Below are 23478 nucleotides of genomic sequence, written 5' to 3'. Positions count from 1 at the left end.
CATCCAAATAAAAAAAAAAAATGACTTGAGTGGTTATTGAACTAAGGTCTTTCGTTCTCTTAGGTTTCGCTTCGCCGGTCGCATCATCGGCCTGTGTCTCATCCATCACTGCCTACTCGACGCCTTCTTCACCCGGCCGCTGTACAAGATGCTGCTCCGATCTCGATGTGACCTGTCTGATCTCCGCTACGTTGACGAACAGTTCTACCAGTCCATGGTCTGGATGCGAGATAATGACATCACGGACATTCTTGACTTGACGTTTTCTGTCGACGAGGAAATGTTTGGGAAGGTGGGCACAGAAAAGATCGAGCTCACAAAGCCATACGGGCCGTCGTAGCTAATGCTTTCTACAATAAAATAAAGTGCACAAAAAAATCAGTAACCACATCTGTGTAGCCTCCTCTAGCCAGTGGATAGTCAATCCACTCTAGAAAATGTTTCTCAGTAGTTGTATGTGTCGCGAGAACTGACAGCTTTCGATCCACTTGGTACTGTGTAGTGGTCTAATTAAGCCTTTGTGGCATCAATCAGCAGTGCTGCTGCCAGCCTCATGGCCGAAACATCGGTGTCCAAACCTTGGTATGCTTGGGTGCCGAAAAACAATTATTTTCTGTTTTATTTGTCTAGATGTGGATTCAAAATTATTTCACCATCTTTTTTGGTTTGCGTGTGTTGATAGGTCAAGCTGGGCAACTCTGATGACTCCGGATAATGACCCTTGTCAGCAAAAATTGATGAAGGATCAACTTTTGTGTTCTCCTTATATGACTGCAACTTTGTTTTCAGATCGAAGAGATCGATTTGAAACCGAATGGCAAGAATGTAGTAGTGACCGAAAAGAACAAGAAAGAATATATAGATCGGATGGTGAAGTGGAGAATTACACGAGGAACCAGCGATCAAACCAATATGTTGATCAGGTTGCGTTTGCTGACGTTACTTTGATGTTTTTTTTTCTTTCAATTTGCCATTTAATTCTTTTGCATTTGAATTAACCTTTATGACAAAAAATTACAGTCGTTTTCGGCCATACATCTAGCACTCGTCAACAATTCCAACTTACGCTATTTTGGTTTCTTTTATCATGTTAAAGACCTTGTTGTTGCTTATAGTTTGAATCAGTAACTTCTCCACCAAAACGGTTGCTGACTATTTGCAGAGGATTCAACGAAGTAATCGATCTCCGTTACGTTTCCGTGTTTGACGCGCAAGAGCTCGAGCTGGTCATTTGCGGGACGGCTGAGATTGATCTCAAAGACTGGAGACAACACACAGAATACAGAGGAGGTGTGGTGATGTTGAAAAGAATTTTCACCTCCAAATCATACTCATAAATTCTGTCCTGCTATGATGCCATCACATTTTATCACATTTGTGAAAATACATCTCCGAACCAAAATTTGGTGTGGCTTGACGTTTATTCTGTGTGGTTTCAATGTATTGTATATTGAGTAGAGGAAGAAGCTTTTTCGGTCATTTTAAAAATTCAGAATCGACTTTTTTGTGAAGCATTCTTTTTTTTAATTTGTTTAACTAAAGAAAGCATGCCTTTCTTTGTGAAACCCTGAAGCATTGCACAAGCGAAGTATAGCAAACAGTTTTCCAATCTTCAACAACCCAGACATCAAATCAACCGCTTTTTATATTCTGAAGTCGTTGAATCAATGTAAAAAATGATTGATTTGCTGTCAGGAAAGCCATCACATTCAACAATGGCCACTTTAGGTTACTACGACCTACACCCGGTAATCCAGTGGTTCTGGCTGGCAATTGAGAAGTTCGACAACGAGCGCAGGTTACGATTGCTTCAATTCGTCACTGGCACCAGCAGCATCCCATACGAAGGATTCGCTGCCTTGAGGGGACCCAACGGCCCAAAGAGATTCTGCATCGAGAAATGGGGCAAAGGAGACTGCTTGCCAAGGTAATTTGGGGTATACGTGAATAAAGTTCCATCTGTAAGTTATACTTCAATTTTTTTTTTTTTTTTTTGCAGTGGAAACTTCTGGTGGATATTTCTTACTGTTTTTTGCATGTCAGAAATAAAAATCTTTGATTTTGCTTAAAATAATTACTACGGCAAGTTGGAAATGTTGCAAGCATTTTCATAAGTTACAACCATTTCCCCTGGCCAACGTGCAGAAAAACGTTGAATTTGAAAAAAAAATGTTTCTCCTGTTTCAAGCGTCTTTTCAGACAAAAGATCGATTTTCAAACAACCGATATATTGCCTCACATAGTTTCGTGTTGCTGTGAACGTGTTTGCATTGAGCAACACAGACTGAGTTGCCGTGAGGTTACATGTAAACTGATTGCACCTTACAACTAATTTACATCATTCGTCAAAAGCTAGTGCAAACTGCTACTACCACAGCGAACTCGCAGCATCAGGCTAAAACTGGTCATTTGTATCTGCATTTGTGAAGCAAACAACGATCATGCTGCTAAAAGCGAAACCAACACCAGTTTGTTGTAATTTTTGCATTAGGACTAAACGACGCATTCTTTTTTCTATGCTCTTCATGAATGTCAAAGAGTTTTTAAGCAGATTCTTGTTTCTAGTTCAGAAAGCTCGAACACAACCAGCGTCATGGCTTTATGTGGATTGTTGATATTTTTTACAGAGCTCATACCTGTTTCAACCGGATCGATCTGCCTCCGTACCGCACGTTCGCAACGTTGTGGGAGAAGCTGGTCATCGCAGTTGAAGAGACCAGCACCTTTGCCATTGAGTGATCCTGCTTTGCAAATTTATGCATTTTTACTTTAAAAGTTCCTTTAAATTGATTGCTCTTTCATAGTACAATATAAGATGTCTCATTTCTATCAATGTCCAACTTTTTGCCAAATTACTACTTAACTGGTGTAAGATTAAATTAGCCTACGATGGAAGCGTACCTAAGCCTGATTAAGTTTTGATGAAGAATCAAATGAAGTTTAAAATCGAAAAAAAGTGATACCAAATCGTTTATACCTAGACACCAAAATCCCTCGTTTATACGTTAATTCTGCGAATCAATGTAAAAATGACGTATTTTGCTGTCTGGCTGAGGAAAGATTTTGACCGTGACTCCAAAGTTTGTGTGTTTTTTCACATATGTGGTCACAGGTGTCCGACGTTTTCTTCGTAAACAATTCTTCGTAAACAATTCTTCGTAAACAATTCTTCGTAAATAATTCTTCGTAAAATTAATTCTTTGTAAAACAATTCTTCCCAAAGCATTTATTCGTGCATGCAATTGAGATTTGATGTATACGAAGAAATGCTGTACGAAAAATTCTTTTACGGATTTCATTTCACCAACAACTGTTTACGAACAATTGTTTTACGAAGAATTGCTTACGAAGAATTGCTTTACGAAGAATTGTTTACGAAGAATTCGCCTATAACCGTGGTCACAAGGATAACAAAATTATGGCCATTCAAATCCGTGCCTTTGCATTGTCACTTCTGTGCCAAAAATGAGTGTTTAATTATAATTTCTATTACCAGCTCCACTCGTATATACCATTTGTGTTTTCAACGCTACGATTTCGCATTGCTATGACTCCTCTATTTTTTTAACTTCAAAAAATCTGTTGAGTTCCTGAGTTAAATTAGAAATTTTTTGTTTCTTTTGCTGAATCATTTCCCCTACGGAAGATTTGAACACACAAAACGTCAAGCTGAGTTTCATCCAATCATTATCCTGCACAGTTTCAAAACCTCAAGTCTACGTCGCCATGACTGAGAACCCATGGCCTGTTGAGAAGGAGCGATCTTCCTGGCGTCAGCACTACCTGACTACTCACTATAAAACAGCGAGCATTGTATTTCGCTAACCATACCGGTGTAGCCTCCACACTAGCCATCAAGACTTTTCCAAAAACATGTGTTTCTCCCCTTTTTTCAAAAAAAGCTTGCTGATGGCTTCATTTTTTCCATCAAATTCGTCGGCTGCATATCCGAGTGGTGAAAGCTATGGTTCCGCACTCGAAAGGGCGCCGGTTCGACACCGTTCAAGAGCATGCGGCTGTGTCTTTGGCAAGATACTTATTGGCATGCCGGAAGGTGGACACGAAGATTGGCTTCCTTGCCTTTCCATCATCATAATCCATCGTCGGTTTGTTCCCCACTAGTGGGGATGGCCGATTGTTTCCGCGCAGCAATTGTTTTAATCCCTTTTCTCCATTTCACCCTGTCCCTTGCATCTTCCTCCTTCAGTCCGACTTTTATAAATTCATCCTTCACTTGTCCTTTCCACGTTCTTCTTGGACGACCGCGTTTCCTCTTCCCATCCACCTTTAGATCTAGTGCCTTTCTAAGAAAACTTCCTTCCTCCCTCCTTATCACATGTCCATACCATCTTACTCCATTTGCCCTTGCCAGTTGGTCTATGGTCTCTCTCATCTCTAGCATATCCAACAATTCTTCAGTCCTTTTTTTCCCTTGTTTTCACCCCGCACATTGCTCTCACCATTGACCTTTCCGTTCTGCTCAGGATTGCCAGTTCACTCTCTTTCAATACCCATGTCTCGCTACCATATAGCATTGCAGGCCGCACACAGCTCCGATATACTTTTCCTTTCATCCACTTAATCAAGTCCTTACCACCAGGCGTAAACTTGGATATGACAAGAAAATTCAAATTAGCTTTATTCTATATATCGTTGTGGCATATCCGCCCAGACAGCAAAATCCGACATTTTTACATTGATTCAACGTCTGCAGACGTTGACATGTAAAAATGTCGGATTTTGTTGTCTGGGCGGTTATCCCATTAAATTCTGTTGTAAATCAGACCGTTGTAAAGCCCAACAACAGGCTGCAGCAAGAATTAAATTCCTCTATCGTGATTATTTTATCTATATCAAACAAGCTGCAATCATAACTCGACAGATAACATGGTGGTGGGCTTGGTGCTATCTCGTTCAGTGAAAATTGCCTTTTTTGACATCGTTTCAAGATGTAGCGGCGTTAAAACGATTCAAAAAATGGTAAATTTTATGGTTTGACGTCGATCGATGCAAGTTCGGTCTGCATTAATATTGCCGCCTTTCATGTCTAATGCTGCAGAAAATGTTTAAAGGAGACAGTTTCTTTTCTGACAATTGTCACTTGACAATTTGAAGCGTTTTTTTTGTAGTTTTCTTACGTTTCGTACACCAGGCCAACATACATCCTCGATGTAAAAACCGTACAAAAAATCATGGTGACGTCATATAGCTGAAAGACTGTGAAAGTAATTGTAACATTTTATTCTTCCTGAGGATGCGCGTTGTCGGAACATGCAAAACGTTAGCTTAGTAATAAACAATTAAACATACTTCATTATGCCTAGTGTTTTGTTTTGGAAATCAGATAAATATCTTCAAAAGCGAATTTTGTGCGTTGCACGTTGATCGCAGATAAACTATTTTATGAACTCTATTTCGAACGTTCAACCATGAAGCACAGTAAAGCCATAGCCTATGTTTTCTTGACTATTTCTTCGTTTGACGATTTCGAACAACTTTAGGCAAATTCAAATTACTAAAGTTTTATGGACTAAAATCTCAAAATTCTAATCATCTCCCTAAGTAGCAAAGTCGTTATGTTTGACATTTCCAGACCTTGAAACGTTGTAACAATAGCAGCATTCGCTGTCTGGGGCTGTCAGACACTTGGGTCTCCACTACCTTACGGAACAAAACCCAACTTTCTGTAGAAAGACCGTTTTTTGAAGGTATTACAATGTAAGGTTTTGCAGGTGTACAATTGTTGCTGTTTTTTTTTTTGAACGAGTGTTATTTTTTTCAATTGAATGCAGAACAAAATCTCGCTGTACTTAACTAACCCCGGTCGATAAATTGGTAGTTTATTTTCATTAAAAGTTGCACTTTTAACGTCTTTCTGACGTTCTGTTGAAAAGACGTGTCTTGTTTCGTTTAACCTTTGAACTCTCGTGTGAAGCATAAAGTTTGTCAGTTTCTGAAAGGGTTCAATCAGTCAGTTTGTGCTTGAACGTCTAATTTGTATTATTTTTGAGCCGATTAATAAAGGTCAGAATCGTCTGAATCCAGCCAGCAGATCAGTCCCTTCTAACATTGATAAAAAATGAACCCTTTTCTGATAAGAATACTGGTTTGCTGACTGGCAACATTACACGACATGTTTATGTGAGAGAAGTCATTTTTACCTGTGGTGCAATTCATCATCATTTGCATCGATGCAAAATCGACGCTGAGCGATATGACATAACAACTTAGTGCGCGCTTTTCTGTCTGTTGTACATTGCTTCTAAATTCTGTACAAGAACAATGATCTTTAACAATTCATTTTTGTTATTCGTTTTGACCAAATATTGTGAGGGTTTTTGTTTTTCGCTCTTTGTTACTTGTCAATGTTATTTCTGCCAGTGCCGGTCTTTCGGGTGTGCAAACCGTGCGATCGCACAGGGCCCGCAATTTACTCAGAAAATGCAGTAATTTTTGTCATTTTCAATGGAAGAAAATCGATTCACAAGCAAGTAGGCTACCGATATCCTTGAAGTCAGTGGCGGCTTTAGGAATTAGCAACAAGAAAACAAGGAGACTCAGCTTTATTTCCGAAAAATGCCAAAGAAAACATGATCTTATCCTTTTGCTGTGCCACCGGACAGCACCATTTTACAGTTAACATTCATACCCAAATTTTTGTTGAACATGTGCTCAGAATGCACTAAATTCAAAGTAATTTTTCAAAATTTTCTGGGGGAGGCCCCCAGACTCCATTCCGCTGGGTGTTGCCTTCGGCGAACACGCCGTCAGGCTTCGCCCGCCGGCCATCAACCCCCCCTTCCCTTTCAAAATACTTAGCTACGCTACTGAATTAGATCATTGTCATTGGGGCCCGCAAAGCACATTCCGCACAGGGCCCGAAATACCCTAAGACCGGTACTGTTTCTACACAGCAAAATTTGTCATTTTTACACTGATGCAACGTCTGCAGACGTCAACTCAGATTCAACGTCTGCAGACGTTGAATCAATGTAAATAGGAAGATCTGCTGAATGGGCAGTTTGTTGCGTTACGTACAGTCATGTGAAACTTTGTCAAAAAGAAAAGTTTTCCAGTTGATTTCCAGCCGTAATGACACGAGTGTTGTTTGTCTTATTGTATTTTCATTTCCCTCCGGTTTTCAATGTAAATTTTTACACGTTGACACATTGCAAAATGTTGCTGCCTCATCGCATACTTATTCTGTTGTGAAAATGTTTTGTTTCTAATCGGCTTTGTCTTGGAACCAAAGCAAAGAAAAGAAATGTTCTAATCAGTTCAGTTTGTTTTTATTTCTGACCATCACAACGAAAAACAATATATGACAAACATAGCAGAGGTCTAGAAAAGGGTAGAAGCGACAAAACGCGGCCAAAGCAGGACAATCTGTTTAAAATATGGTACGGTCGCAACACCTCAAGACACAATCAACAACTGGCTGTCTTAACAATATGAAGTGGTAAACTGTAGCCCATTTGATTCGAACTGGAACTTTGATAGCGGACGGCTTCACTGGGCCAGTGATATATTGCGTTAGGGGCCCTGATACTTTTCGTCTTTACTTTTATGAAAAACGGCTACGGTACTCATTTAACTGCTAGGTTAACGTTGGGACAGTACATTACGGGACACGCAACTCTGCTTTTTCGGCAACATTAGAAAGGTCAATTGCCAGTTTGATAATTTTTTTGCATCTTGCTACAAGCTTGCTTTCAACAACACCAAAAAACATAGTCAAGTTACTTAAAAACTAACTTCATCACTTTTATACAACCCATAAAAAGTACATTTTGTAAATCAGAAAAACCTTTACTCTTGTGTTGCGGACAAGCGAAAAGCGGATGTAGTTTCGCATCCCTATGGTCGAAAATCCCTTGGTGTAGGCTACGTAAAAAAGTGGTAGCTGATCAATTGACGGAAAGTCAGGTTAGTGTAGCTTCGTCCAATATTGCTCGATAGCTACCATGCATTCCATTTGGTGACACTAATATTCAAGAACGGAGTTTGTACCACATTCGCAGGCCGATGAGGTAGTCAAAGTACACTGACAGAACGAGGTAAACAGTGTAGAAATCTATATCAATCATTGTAGCCCAATATCGTAACGTGGAAACACTGTACGGGAACTCGGGTAGGCTACTGCAGGAAGCATGCAAAAGTAAACATCCTGAAAAGGCGAGCATCCGTTTTTGTTGATACCCCACCATTTGAAGCACGCCACTGTAGTTGCGCGGTTTTGTAGAAGCAGAGCGACGAAGGATTTAGTAAAAATAAATTTTAGCAAATGAATTAATAGCCTAAGTTGCATTTTGGCACAGTAGCCTACAGTTGAGTATCTGCTTACTTCTAGATTTCAAATTGTGCACTCGAACAAAGGTGTGACTTTACCTGAACAAGTGAACATGGATCAAACAGCTAAAGTGATGGCTAACAACTTTGCTGTGCACTACTACAATAAAATGAAAAATAACATAAAGGAACTGTCTGATCTTTATGTAAGTAACTTATATCTTGTTATCTTTTGCATAAGTTTGCTAGTTTAGGTGCATTATTCATTGTAACTTAAATTGTTCAGTTAAGCATTAGACTTATTTTTCCGAATGGAGTAAATGAAATGTTACAGTCACAGAGCCGGAGGGGAAAAGGAAGACTGAACAAGTGGCCTCAATACCGAGCTCATATAGGCTATGTAGCCTAACTTATTTTGTTTTAAAAAATCTTCTCACTCGCTTCGCTTCAGGGTTGCCAGACTGAAATTTGCAAAAAAGGCCAAACTCACCAAGAAAAAAGGCCAACTTAAGGCCAAATAGGTAGAAAAAAGGCCAAAAATAAGCCAAACTCAAACAAGGTAAAATAAGCATTGTAATCAGTAAGGCGATGTGAAATTTGAATGGACAAAATCGAATTATCACACAGGGTGACTACTGTTGTGTAGAGTATTTTTGTGAAGTTTTATGCAATAAAATCCAGTATCCGTAAACATGTAAGCGTTTTAAGGTTAGTATTTTCTAATTCTTGCAAGGTGATTCCACAAAAAATACTATCACAACGCATCAATCCACGTGATCCAGATAGCGCGCTCTGAATGGCTAGTTAGGGAAAACGCGTTGTGTGCCGCACACACGCGCGCGCGAGCGATTGCTGTCTGCTGCTGAGAGATTTATACCTTGAGATGCTGAATTGCTGATTATTATTGAAGATAAGGCTGCAAAATTCAGATAAGAAGTTGTGTTCAGCCGAAATGTTTGCTATGATTTTATGCTTGGTTGTTAAATAATCATTCAGGCTTCAGTTCAAAGTTAGTTTAGGCTAGGTTTTCCAAATTATGTAAAGTAGGCCTAAGAGGCAGTGTCTGTAATTATCAGGTCTTCTGGAATAAGAACTGCTTATTCAGGTGAAGTTGCTGTTTGTGGTTCTGTATTTTTTATATGTAGCTTTGAGAATGACACTAATAAAGTTCATAGTATTACGGAAGGCTCAGACAACTAAGTTTTCAGCAATTAAATTCTTAGTTCTGTGTACCGTACTGTAAGTGGGCTATGTTTTTTTTCTTCAAAAAATACATTAATCTCTTCACATATTATCTTTAGTTCATAAAGCTGACCTTGTTGTGGGTAGCATTGTTAACTGTTAAATCATGCCTAAAAGTTCTAAAAAGAGAGTAAGAAGCATGGAAAGCTCTTCTGTCATTGGACCCTCCAAGGAGCTTGCCACTGCTGATTTACCAACACTACGATATGTTCTTGCATTCTGTACTTTGTTAAAGGTGATACTCAAGTACTTTATTACTGCAAGTTTTTCTCTGACTGGGTTTAATTAAGCTTGGTAGTGACATAAAACATAGACCAACTCGTATATCTTCGTATGGATAAAGGGTAGTTGTTAAAAATACTAACATATAGCTTGCATGAATGAACAGTACACATAGGCTACAATAACCAACTAGAAGACACTTTTCAAAACCTTAATGTGTTGAAATAATTAATTGCACGTTTACAGAGACAGAGCACTCATAAGGAATTAATTTTTCAGGAAGCTGGAAAAAAGCTAACTATTCTCTTTTCAAATGAAGATCGCATTCCTAAAACAATTGAGGTTTCTCCTCTCCCAACGTTATTGTAGAGTAGAAGCACTGTTATACCAAATTGGGCCTCTTGACAAAAGGACAACGAAAACGCTTCAAAAGAGAGTTAACAAAAAGGTAAGTACTTACATACGGTATCTTTTCAAACTTTTTTGTCTAGTAATTTTCTATGAAATGTAAGGCTTTTATAAGTATATTCTTTGGTAACAGGGTCATGCATAGACATGTCCCATGTTGTGTACTGGGGTTGGTCTGTTGTTGCCATTGACATGGCTCTTCTACCAATATTTGTTGAATGGAGCCATATGAGAAGGAGAATGGGTTACTGCCAATTCTACAACCCCACTTCACCATTGCAGATGTAGTTCAAACAACTCTAGATAGTAGGTGGTTTAAGGATTTTTCGATTTCCTAAAGCATTTCCTCGTGGGAAAGTAATTCAGATGTTCTGATTTCTATATCTGTAAAGGCAGGCTTGTGCTTTCACTAAAGCTAGTCGTGCTATAGCGAGAAGATTTTTCTTGACTATCACTGATTTTTACTGCCATTTGTCCGAAAGAGTATTATTTGTTATGTTTGGCATATAGCCTATTGTTTTTCGTTGTGATAGTCAGAAATAAAAACAAACTGAACTGATTTACATGGATTATTTTGTGTTCTTTACATTTATCATTCACACAAAAAACTTGTTTTTCAAGAGCCTCAAACAACAGCGAGGAGATGATTTCGCTGCAGCAAAGAAGTCACAAGTGATAGAGGAAGAGAACTGAAAGAAACAGCAGTTTTCTGCAGCAATTGATGAAGAAATTGACTCTCCTTTCGAACCAGCTGCACCTGGTACATCTGAATGTAACAATGCTCCGGTATTCAGTGATGACCCTGCTCTGCGATCTTTTTCTGTGAACATGTTACAAAATATTCGCAAAGGCAGTAACTCTTGTGATGTTTCTGTCCGCAATTTTACCCAACCAAAATTAAATTTGGATGCCAACTCACTGTTCTCTTTGATTGGGACCATGCCACGCTTACTGAGTCTATCCTTACTTCACACTTGACCATGGATGAACTAAAGGGTTTGATAAACACAAAGTTTGAATACCCTCATTTTCCTGCCCATACTCAGGCTGTGCAGCGTCTCATTGGGAAGTCACAAACGACTGTGGAAGTGTTGCTGGCCATCAACGACGGGATGGTTTCATTCGGGCGAGAATTGCTTCGCGTAGGGTCTTGCCGAAAGCAGACACGAAATCTGACTTTCTTTCATTGGCTGCAGTATAATGTTTTGATATTCACCACTGTTTCTTGTTCATTGTCTTTATTCTTCATTCGTTTGTGCACGTTTTACAAGCACATATAAAGTTGGTTGGTTGATGTGTAAGCTACCATTGGAGAGTTGCAGTTACTATATCTGTCAAAAAACAAATGTAAATCGGCGAAAACAATCGAATATTAATGCAGTGCGTTGTGTGATTATGTAATACATATTACTACAACAAAACCAAAGTGTCATCTTATGCACAGTGCATTCCTACTCTTGCCATAGAAGTGAAAAAGGCTTTAATATCATCAGTTTTTGCTGACCAAGCAAAAATAGGGTTGCCAGGTGATTGTTTAATATCTTACCGTACACCGCCAGACTTTACCTAAAAGGGCAACTAGCAGTCGCATCATATGTAATTATTGTTGTGGTTGTTAAAGTTGGAAATTTTTACAATTTAAAAAAGATAAACAAAGTTTTTTCTTCAAAAAAATTGTACCTGGCAACTCTGTGCTGGCAACAAATGCCAAAGACAAAATCGACTACATGTTTAAGGTTACTGAATATTTTTGCGTGAAATTTTACAGAAATACTCTACATAGCAATAGTCACCCTGTGTGATAATTCGATTTTTGATTTTTTAAAATTTTTTGATTTTCACATCGCCTTAGTAATCAGGGTTGTCAGACTGTGAAAAGGTCTTAATGCCAAAATAATACAAGAAAAAAGACCAAAACAAGGAAAATATTAGATAAAAAAGGCTAAATGGATATTTACCTGTTTATATTAAAAATAATGAAATATACATAGTTACATATATTTAACAAATTTACTTATATTTTATTGGATTATTGAAGAATTTCTTCTGAATAGTTGGTTTTTTGATGAAATATACAAATTCTCACTGTTGTGCAATTCAATCATATTTGGGGTGCACTTGAAGTTTTTGCAACACATTTTTTGGTCCAACAGGTGAGAACGAATTCTTATGACAACTTCCAATAGTTGAATTTGTGTTCTGTTTCTAGGTTTTGTTTTTACAGCAATAACTAGTGAAAATGTTACCATGATACTTCTTCACATCACCAATGTGATCAATTGAGCACGCTATGGTTAAACTAAGATCCATTTCTGCTATTTTTTCTGAATCAGTGATTTCATGGACAAATTTAGTGAGAGAACTTTAAGAGGAGTTTGGTAGCCTATTTTATTTAGGTGTTTCTTGGTTTTTTCATGTGTTGAAATGTTGCTTAAATAAAATAACTTAAATACTTAAATAACTTAAATAACAATAACTATACGTGCTCCATTTTTCTTGACTTGAGTAAAGCATTTGACACTGTTGATCATGGAATTTTATTGAACAAATTGTATTGTTATGGTTTGCGTGGAAAAATATGGAACTTGATGAAGTCTTATTTAACCAACAGACAACAATGCACCAAACTTAACTCATTATCATCAAACTTTTCGACGGTCAAATGCGGCATCCCCCAAGGGTCAGTCCTTGGTCCTTTGTTATTTTTATTATATGTAAACGATCTACCTACTGCGTCCTCTTTCATGACCACTCTTTTTGCGGATGACACCAGCCTAAACATGACACACCATAATTTGACTTGCCTAGAACAACAAGCCAATGAAGAAATAAAAAAGATTGATGTATGGATGAGAACTAATAAATTATCGATTAATTACACTAAAACTAATTTTATGATCATTTGTAGAAATCCTCCTGTTGCAAAATCGTTCTCTCTCACCTTAAACGGCCAAAGCATTAACAAAACTGATCAAGTAAAATATCTTGGAGTAACGATGGACCACAGATTGAACTGGAACGCCCATATATCTGACCTTTGCACAAAATTGAGTAAAGTATGTGGCATTGCTTACAAAATCAGATACTATGTCCCAATATCCACATTACGGTTAATTTACTTTTCATTATTTCAATCAAATCTTCAATATTCAATAATTAATTGGGGTAGGGCCAACAAAACGTTAATACACAAGGTAGAAGTGATTCAGAACAAATTTATTAGAGCCTGTTTGTTTGGTGACAGGAAAACCTCGACGACCTACATGTACAGCAAATTTCAGGTATTAAAAGTGTGTGACCTTGCAAAGCTGGCATATGCACAGTTCATGTTCAAGTACGAAAATAATTTTTTGCCAGCATGTTTCTCTGGCTACTTTGTTAAACTAGACGACATACATCAACATGATACAAGACATAAGGCTAAAACCAGATTTTTTCTTCCCAGGTTTGAAACAAACTTTGGCAAAAAAACACTCCATTTCTTGTGTGTGCAAGTGTGGAGTGAAATTTCACACGATATAAAAGATTTACCGTTCCAATGCTTTAAAAAAAATGTCAAAAACCAACTGTTACATGAATATACATGCGTACCTTAAGTGCTCAATACAAAGGATAACTTACCTTTACAGTATATCATCATATCGTACTTATTAATCTTTGTTCTCTATAGTTAGTATCAAATTGCCCTGTTTTTGTATGCTTTACATAAAAATTGTTGCAATTCGGTGGTGGTATTCACGTTTTTCCCCGTTATTTCAAGAAAACTTTCGCAAGTGCTGTAGCCTATTATAGCACACAATCACTTATTGGTCGTTGGTTAATTCTTGGTCGCTGGTTTGAATCTTCATCCTCGGCTTACTCAGTTTGAGGATGCAGATTCAAACCAACAGCAGTTGTTTTTCAATTTCAGTGGCGAACCTTTTTATTCAATGAAGTAGTGTGCCTGCCTCTGCACACTATTGTGTATGAATGTGTAGTTAGATTTACTGTGACGGGGTGGTGGCTGACTAGATGACTGCTTATGGTCTTTCGCTACCATCCTGATTGCGCCATAATCTAACCAACAGTTGTACAATGCATTGTTTTGACAACTACATTTTACTCTGATTGTTTGTTAATATATGGCGCTGTTAAAACAAAATAAATTGACTTGACTTGACTTGACTTGCTTAGCTTTGGCAATATATGCACCCTGCTTGCACATTACACAGTACTCGGCTGGCAAGCCGGCGGTTGTGTTAGACCAGTGGTAGTGGGGGACCGGCAAACTTTTAAAAAAAAATTCGCGGACCGGCAACCAAAGATCGTAGTGAATAGAATGAATTTTGGGACGTTTTGTTAACCAAAGTTGTCGTTGCACACCATAATGTAAGGTTTTAGCAGATGATTTGTATTCAGGACAAAAATTGGAATAAAACGGCAATCAAATCAACTCAAACAGAAAAATGTCAATCCATTTGCATACAAAATCAATGTCAGTGGAAAAATTTCCTTCTGGTACGCTGCCAGTAGCCTATGTGAGGAAGACGAGATATCAAAGAAGTTTCTAAATCACGTAGCTCTGTTTCGGCATCCAGGCGATTTCTTTGCTTTGTTATTAAAGCTAGAGATGGAAAAAAATTGTCGTAGTTGAAACAATTACCATCAATTCGATGGCACGAATTCGTTTGCAAGAGGTATCCAAAAGTGTTACAATGATGTTTTTCAAATCTTGACTGCAAAGTAGAAGCACAACATATTGTAATTCAATCAGACTTTCTTTTTCATGAAGATTAAGGTCGCATGTGTTGACATCATTCATCGATCCATGGATTGTTTATCTAAAAGTTTCCATGTCGAGGATCTTCATTCTTCATGTTACGCAAAATGATCGTCAAAATTGTTAGCCAACTCTTTCAAGTGTTGACTCACAATGCTCAGCACCTCTTTGTACTTTTTTCACCACTCCATTTTACCAGCATTTTCCACAGCAAATCGGCTTGTATTCATTCTATTCCGAAGCGCAAATTTCCGCATAGTCTTTGAAAAACAAGATCTTTGCTTTCTCAAACTCCGGTTTTGGCAAATTTCCATTGCAGGCCTGACTATCCCGGAACTTCAAATCTATTTAATTCCAAATTTTCGTCTCCAACGACTTTAAAATTTTTTAAAATCAAGGACAAAATCCCCCATTTGGTTATGTATGTCTGTGTTTCAAAACTTTTTGAAAAGTACGCGCAATTGGTCACAAAAACATTATCAACGGCATAGAATTAGGCCATCAAAAAGTTCACCTTTATTATCAAACAATTTTACGTGGAGATATGTCAGTTTTACAGCTGTGCATATTTCACAGTGCAATCACAATTTTACAATATGCTAATGACTTCACATTAAAATAAGCTCTGCAGAAAGTAAAATCTTCTGCGGACCGGCAAAATAATTACACTGACCGGCACCGGTCCGCGGAGCGGCGGTTGAGAACCACTGTGTTAGACTACCGATCGATTGAAACGTGAACACGTTACGTTTCTGTATAGGCTACCTACTTTTGAGCGTTGACATTATACTGTAATTCCAAAATAATATCTATAACATTCATATTTATCGATATTTTATGAATTGTACCAGATTTTAATAAATTGTAGCAAAAAAAATTCTGAAATTAGCCCAAAAGGTAGCAAGTATAAAAGGACTGTAGCAGATGAGTTATAATCCGCTACAGTGGTGACATCTGGCACCACTGGCTGCCTTAGCGGGTGAGCGCAGTCTGACTCGGCGCCGGCGTCACAATACGACTATTAAACAAGCATAGAACATGTATTGAACAATGGTGAATATGATTTCATCTGGTAAGGTTACGATATATGAGAAATATTGATTATTATGCATTTTGAAGAGTAGATTTTAAAAAAAGCCAAATTTAAGGCTAAATCTAGAAAAGGCCAAATCTGGAAAAAGGCCAAACGTATAATTTCTGAGGCCAACAGACTTTAAAAAAGGCCAAATTCGAGAAATTTGGCCTTAAAAAGGCCAATCTGGCCACCCTGCTTCGCTTGCTCAATCCATCACTTTTTATTAATTCAATCAGCGGTATTGAGTTTGCCGTTAATGTTCGCATCCGCCTTGGCACCAGTAAATTTAGGGGTAGGCTAGGCCCAGGACTGTGAAGTTGGAGGGATTTTGGTGTGTCCGGAGTCGGAGTCGTTCTTTTAATGTCAACAGGCACTTTGGCATTATTGAGTAGCTCCTTTTTTGTTTCATTTCAGCCCTCCTACATCTGCCATTAAACCTTTTCTTTGGGTGACACCATGGCTACCTTGCCAGATGACGCCTGAGGTGTCTTTCTCGGCCGCTGTGAAGAATAGAATGTGAACTTCGAAACTATAGCAGCCAATCTTGTCATTGTTGCAACGCACCAAAAATTCTGGTGATGCGTAGGGTTTTTTTTAAAAACTTTTTTTACTGCAAGCCGACGTCATAAGTTAGGCCTATAAGATATCAAAAACGTCAACCGTCAAAGTCAAATCAACCGTCAACGGTTGATTTTTTGAACTTTTATTTGTCACATGGCGCTAGAGCAGCGTTTCTTAACCGGGGGTGCTAGCACCCCTTGGAGGTGCTGGAATAGACTGTAGGGAGTGCTAAATGCATGCAGTATAATAGCCTACTAAAAAATACCATTTTATTTTTCTGCGTTTTTTCATCTTTCTGCCAGTATCAGCAGTTGTCATATCAGTGATTGCTGTTTCGAAGTAGCCTACATGGTTTGCTGTTATTGTAGTCATCTCCCAGTCAAGTACTCAAATTGATCTTGAGTAGATTGTGCGAACTTACCTGGTGGGTGCTTTGTTGTAATATTGTTGCTCACCTCTCGCTTCTAGAAACCACCATGGAAAAATACTTTCCCACAAATCACCATATCCAGAGTGGAAACAGCAGCCCTTTTTGGCAGACATGAGTGATGATAATAGACTAAAGGAGGAGCTGATTGACATGCAGGTGAATCAGAGTTGTCAGACAAAATTTCGTCTTTCCGCTTGCTGATTTCTGGTGTGATCAGTTGACAGCATATCCTGCATTGGCACGAGCAACACTGGAATTGATCGTTCCATTTCCGACTATACCTACTTGTGTGAAAAGGCGTTTTCCACTATGCTCCAAATAAAAACAAAGGAATCGCCTTCAACATGGATTGCTCCACGATATGAGAGTGGTTTTGACCAACACGAAGCCTCGAATAGAGAAATTGGTCACACATAAGCAACAATAGAAATCCCATTGATACATGTGTAACTAGTTACCCAGCTGGGTAACTTAAGTATGCTTAAGTTTGTCCATGTTCTTTCACTATTCTCGGGTTTTTCTATTTCTTTTATCACTAATGACGACAGTAGTTTTGAAGATTAAACACAATGATCAATTTGTACATCGCTTTCCTTTCAATAGTGCAGGCCAAAGTTTAATAGCGGCGCCGAAATTTTGACATGGTTTTTGATCGCTGGCGATATATTTTGTATTTTTTTGTCGCCTAACAAACTGTGCTATTGTTGAGAGTTGATTCACTTATATATGATTTTAATTGAATTTCTGTTGGTGAATGAAAGTCAAATACCAAATCCGGAATCAACTTCGTTAAAACAACTGCACAGTTTGTTAAACAACAAGAGACTTCATTACAAAATATATCACCAGCGATCTGAAGGCATGTCAAAATTTCGGCCTCTGCTAAACTTTTGGACGGCACTGTAGTAATCACATGTCAACAATAGTTAGGGGGTGCTAGACTGGTCAGGCCTGTTTACAGGGGTGCTAGAGTCAGAAAAGGTTAAGAAACGCTGCGCTAGAGTATTAGGCTACTTCCCGATTCCATTGATGTTGCACTGGTCATTCTAGGCTCACCAGAAGAGATTGTACAGCACTGCAGACAGTCAAAAAGTTTTCAATTTGATTTGGGAAAGGTGTTTGGGCCTAGGTCAAACATTTGCTGATTGCTGCAATCTGAAAAGCGGTTTTGGTCTAATTTTTAGTGCAGAAATAGGAATAGCAATCTTCTTACCTGTGCCATTTCAGTTTTTGAGTTTGAGCAAATATTAGCCTGTTTTTTGTTTTTGAAATTCGTGTTTCAGGTAATATTCGTGGTTTAGGGAAATCACTATACTAGACTAAATTCTTATTTTACTTTTTGGTGGCAGAAGTGGCTATTTTACCACCAGAAAGCTGAAGTGGGCCCGGTACCCAGAAGGAGGCCCGGTACTTCACCGTCTGACGGCTGAAATGGATGTTTTAACCTATGATGGCAATTCCTTCAGATCTGATTATATTAGGATCTTGATAATGTTTGAAGTCGCGGAGAATTTTTTAAATCCAGGCCCCTTAAATATTCCGGGCCCGCGTCCAAAAGTACCACCTAGACCCCCCTGTCAACGTCCCTGTGTGTAGGTTAAAATTCAACGAATGCAGCATCAAAAAACTTAAATAAAATTAAAAAATCACATACCTCCTGTACCTAGCCTACGTCGGAAAATCGGCTATAAAAAAGAATTGGTAGGCTATGATCTTTTATAATAAACTGCATAGGCTTTTATTCAGCATAGACTATGACTTGGCTACTGTAAAAAGGAGGCCTAGTTGGTCTTACACTACTAATCAAGCTTAATATTTATAGGTAGATCAATCGTACATGTCCTTCGAAGGAGAGCTATTTTACGGCAAAGAAAACATTATGAAAAAGCTTACTGTATGTAGGTTAAGCTTAGTTTTTATTTAACATGTAGGCTATCATAGTCAGGACAGAGAAAATTTTTGTTAAATGGGTTTGGTTTATCTAGATAGAAAGCACAGATAGGAATAAAAAATGCAGAAACAAATTTAAAATACCAGAAACTGCTTCAATTCGTGGCACAGACAGGGCCGAATTTAGCTGATGGGGGGCCGGGGCACTTTTAGATCGGGAGCCCCCATGCAAAAAAATTTTCGCGCCTGCGGCGCGAAAACTGCGGAGCGAAAAAATACCTCTTCGTATACAGTAGCATTAATCCACCACTGCACAGCATTTTGTAGGGACTTCAAAGGCTGAAAGAAAAAAAAATAACACAAAATCACATTCTTCCACGTAGGGGGGGGCCTTTAAAAGTCGGGGGGCCCGGGGCACCTGCACCCTCTGCCCCCCCTAAATGCGGGCCTGGGCACAGAGGGTGGAAAAAAGGCTATAAGTCAAGTTTTTAAAACTTTTACAAAGCAGGCGTTCAGTTGTTTTAGGTGTTTTGAGCGCTGCAATTTTTGCTTATTGCTTACCATCAGGCTAGTTTAGCTTAATAAGTTATAAGTTTACTTATAAAATTGACAATATAATTACCCTATTCTATCTCTTTCAACCTTAAAAGAAACAACCGAAGTCATCATACACGTATGCTCTCGACTAACCTTTAAATAAGGCATATGCAGCTAATAAGGCCCGGCCAGTAATAAGGCCCACCCCCTGGATCTCCGTTGTTACAAACCTTTTAAACAAAATTGGAAGCTCTGATTGGTGCTATGGTGAATTGAGACTAACTGGTAAAGTTTCATAGCCTAAAGTTGAGAACTTTTTGAGTTACGGAAAGTTGAAGTTTGGGGGGACTGAAATTGAGTGGTTTTATTAATTTAGACATATTTTAGACTGTTCTGCAGTTAACAAACCGCTTTGACTTCCGTTTTTTTGCATTTTATGTGAAAGATATGTACATGCTGATGCAGTAAAACCAATAAATTTGAACTTTTTTTCTAATTAAAGCAAGACTGATAATGATGATCAGACTAAGCTAATTTTTGTAATGAGGCCCATGGGCCCCTGGGGTAACGTTGTGCACCCCTGGTTAAGAAAGTGAGGGTTAAAGACTTGAGTGACCTAAAAATTCTTGTTACACCATTAATCCAATTTGTTATTGCAATGGAAATATCATAATTTCAGAATCAAAATACTTTATCATCCCTACCATATCTAAAAACACCATGTCAATTTTTAAAAAATGGAGCATGGAGCGGGGGAAGGAATAGTTGTTTCTGTGTATTTAATTATTAGATATGTGCCTGTGTTGTTGATTAGAATTTGTTTTGTGTTGTTGTTATAGTGAAAATACACCTTTTCCATCACTTTTGGTGCTAATTCAAACCGGGCCTTATTCACAACACGTGCATCTAATAAGGCCCGCTTGAGATTTTTTTAAATTTTTTAATATTTTACAACCCCTTTTACTTAGAAACTTGTTTTATAGATATGTTGTTTAGATAGACCCAAAGTATCCTCGTTCCAAGTTTCGTTCAAAATTATGCAGTATTTATAAAAATATTGAGGTTTGAAAATTAGCGGGCCTTATTAGCTGCAGGTGCCTTATGTTATGTTGGTGGCAAGTAGCCTAATAGCCTAACCTGCCTACGACTAGTATACCATATCCCAGCAAACATTGTACCTCGGCCCAACGTAGTGTGACAGTTGGTAAAATAGTGCTCCTCTATTGACCCAACGTATCTTGCACCATTCGTCGCAGTTGGGCCAACTTATTTTAAAATCTTTTGGCCAACGTAAAAAAATTAAAGGGTTACCGTAGTTCGCCCGCAAATAATGACGTTGGCCCAACGTTCTGTACAACTGCACACCAACATTGGCGAGAACGACTTCCTAATTCTACTTTTTTGGCATTTTCATTGTCCTATTACAATTGTAAAAGGAATACCATGAAGCAAACTTAAACAATTCTTCGAAGGTATCTTCAATTAAAATATTTCAAAAGTTGGCAAAATTACACTACCCTCAGCCAACCCGAACAACCGTCAGCCAACGTTCAGCCAAGTAAAAATGTTTACTGGAATAGTAGCCTACTGTCACGTTGTGGTCAACCTTAATAAGCTTATCTTAACTTAAGCTTTTATCCGATAACGCAGTACAGGCTATTACATAATCATCTAGTCTGCTGTTTCCAATCTTGCATCACATTTAGCCAGAGATGTACGACTGTACGTATACGCCGCTTATTCTACGCCGTATACTTGCGGCGTAGACTTTTTGTTTACGTTAACGCTTACGGCCACATTATTTTGGATAGTTGTCGCTTGAGGCTACGCCGTAAAGTTTTCGCGGTTTTTTAGCGTATAGCGTCAACGTATACTTTTTAATGTCTTTTTTCGTTACAACACGCCAATACCTTCCAGCGCTGCAGTTGAAAGAATGTTTTCAATAGGCGAAGACGTATTGGAACCAAAACGCAGCAAAATGTCAAATGAACACTTTCCGACGCTTGTGTTTCTTCGTGGAAATTCAAAATAAAACTTGTTTGTCTCGAGTGGTTTAGACCGTGTGAATGTTTGGCACCTAGCAAACAAAATGAGTTTACGCTAGTGTATGCGCTGACGCCGCCACTTTTTTTACAAGTTACGTTGACGCATACGGCGTATGGCTTTTCGAACATTTGCGTTTACGCTGACGGCGTTAATATTTTTTGTATACGCGTACATCAATGCATTTAGCATGTTGCGAACACCCGTGCTCTCGCAGGGGATCGAAATAATAGCCTTCAAACCGTCGGTCAGATGACTTTACCATTCTTCTTCACTGCTTAGTCGCCAAGAACCATTTCTCTAATTTAATCCAATAAATCAAAATAAACATGCTTTCTAATATTCACTTGACAGAATTTACCATTCACCAACATTGCGCATACCACCACAACTGTAGATGCCCAGCCGTTGTTGGGTGACGCAGGTGAAGTATGTGCAGTGGTCCTAGTTAACGGACAAGTTAAGGTAGGCACTTTATTTGTAGACGTTTACTATAGAACAACTGCAATTTAAAAACTAGTAGGGCTAATTTGATAGATCGATTGTGAAAACGTTTATCCTCGGACCGAAAAAACTCTTGCAGAGCTTAATCCTGAGAGTATCGCATAGCCTACTTGTAGAGGCTTTAAACCAATGGCTTGGTCAAAGAGTTTGACAAAGTGAAGTTTCCACTTTTTGTTAAAGACTTGAAGTGATGTGGTCTGTGAATTATTCACTTGGTGCCACTGAATGGAGAGATGTCATTGGCATGCGTTGCTCAAGCGCATATTCCGAGAAGCGAAGAGGTTCAATGTGTTTTTGCCGTTTCATCTTTCATAAATTCGGGCGCTTAATCACCTGTTGAAACTGTTACCGGTATGTTATTTTAAAATGTTAAAAATTACAATAGGCTACCTGGCTATCAGTAATGTTCGTCGGAAAATTCATAAAGTTTGATAATGGCTTTGAGTAGTCTATTTACAAGTCTCGTGGTTTGACAATTTGTGATACCGTACTCATTATTTTTTCAGACTGATGATGATGCTCCTCACGGATTTTCACAATGCTTCACCTTGAGGACACAAGATAAGCATTGCTACATACTCAACGACATTTTCCGCTTAAATTTGCATCACGCTTAATACAATATCTGCCCAACTCTGAGCTACCTTGTGGTGTAACGTATTGTATATGTAGAAATAAAATGAACTAGGCTTAATAGGCTATAGTAGCCTATAGGCTATTATTAAAACTTTTAAACAGATTTTATGCTTCTTTTGTTCTACAAATTTATTGCCAGTTAATTCCTACGCGACGTCCTAACTTGATATACAATATAAACCAAAGTTGGATGGCCTACACTGTATAAATTTATGAAACAAGTTTCACATTTCTTGTTCAGTCATAGTACTTTCGATGGATGTTTGTCAAATCATCACTACTGTGTTTAGGGTGGTTGAATCAGGGCCGTAGCCAGACCGCAGAGCAAGGGGGGCCAATTTTTTTTAGAGGGGGGCCGAAAAAATTGAATCATTAATTGTAGCTGTTGCTCGAGAATGTTGGGATTTTTCCAGGGGGGCGAAATTTTTTTAGGTAGGGGGGGCCGGGCCCCCCCCCCTGGTCCCCGGATGGCTACGGGCCTGGGTTGAATATACTCCTCACGTTCACGCAACGTGTGAGCGTATCTGTGAAAGCAAAGAAGGTCGAACAAACTGATATTAGTTACCTTCTGGTGACGCACTTGCTAATGATGTTGTAATCGTCGTTGTCGTGTGAGCCTCTGGGGCCGAGGGTCTATCCTTTTACCACCCCAGAGTCACGATGTTCCCAGACTACACTGGAAGGCTACTTGAGAGCAGCCAGTCTTTGGTTTCATCATCCATGACACGCAGACCTTCCCCTCCCTTTAGGAGGCTTGAAGATGGTACAGTCATTGATGATGTGGTCTGCGGTCTGTTGCTGGGCACCACATTCACAGGAGGAGGAAGATGTCATTCCCCATTGGTACATGGTTGAACATCACATTCACAGGAGGAGATATGT

At 38.7% G+C, this 23478-nt stretch overlaps 2 protein-coding genes across 2 annotated transcripts in view; both read left to right on the top strand.

Annotated features, from left to right (window-relative positions):
- The window catches only part of LOC145786216 (E3 ubiquitin-protein ligase HECW2-like), a 35505-nt gene extending 32373 nt beyond the window's left edge, over positions 1-3132 (top strand). The window contains exons 27-31 of the mRNA XM_082597861.1: positions 64-292; positions 790-923; positions 1163-1290; positions 1729-1927; positions 2628-3132. Coding sequence (XP_082453987.1) covers positions 64-292; positions 790-923; positions 1163-1290; positions 1729-1927; positions 2628-2739 — 802 coding nt within the window. The 3' untranslated portion in view covers positions 2740-3132. The remainder of the gene's footprint in view (positions 1-63; positions 293-789; positions 924-1162; positions 1291-1728; positions 1928-2627) is intronic.
- Positions 3133-7959: 4827 nt separating this feature from the next.
- Positions 7960-22577, top strand: LOC145786215 (uncharacterized). The gene is made up of 5 exons (XM_082597860.1): positions 7960-8057; positions 8351-8495; positions 18809-18880; positions 21811-21921; positions 22467-22577. The coding sequence occupies exons 2-5, from the start codon at positions 8403-8405 to the stop codon at positions 22575-22577; spliced, it is 387 nt and encodes a 128-aa protein (XP_082453986.1). The 5' UTR covers positions 7960-8057; positions 8351-8402.
- Positions 22578-23478: the final 901 nt, after the last annotated feature.

This window comes from Aplidium turbinatum, chromosome 17 (genome assembly GCF_918807975.1).
Source record: "Aplidium turbinatum chromosome 17, kaAplTurb1.1, whole genome shotgun sequence".
Lineage (NCBI taxonomy): Eukaryota > Metazoa > Chordata > Ascidiacea > Aplousobranchia > Polyclinidae > Aplidium > Aplidium turbinatum.
The sequence above is the reverse complement of the archived record's forward strand: the minus strand, read 5'-3'. Positions and strand labels throughout refer to the sequence as shown.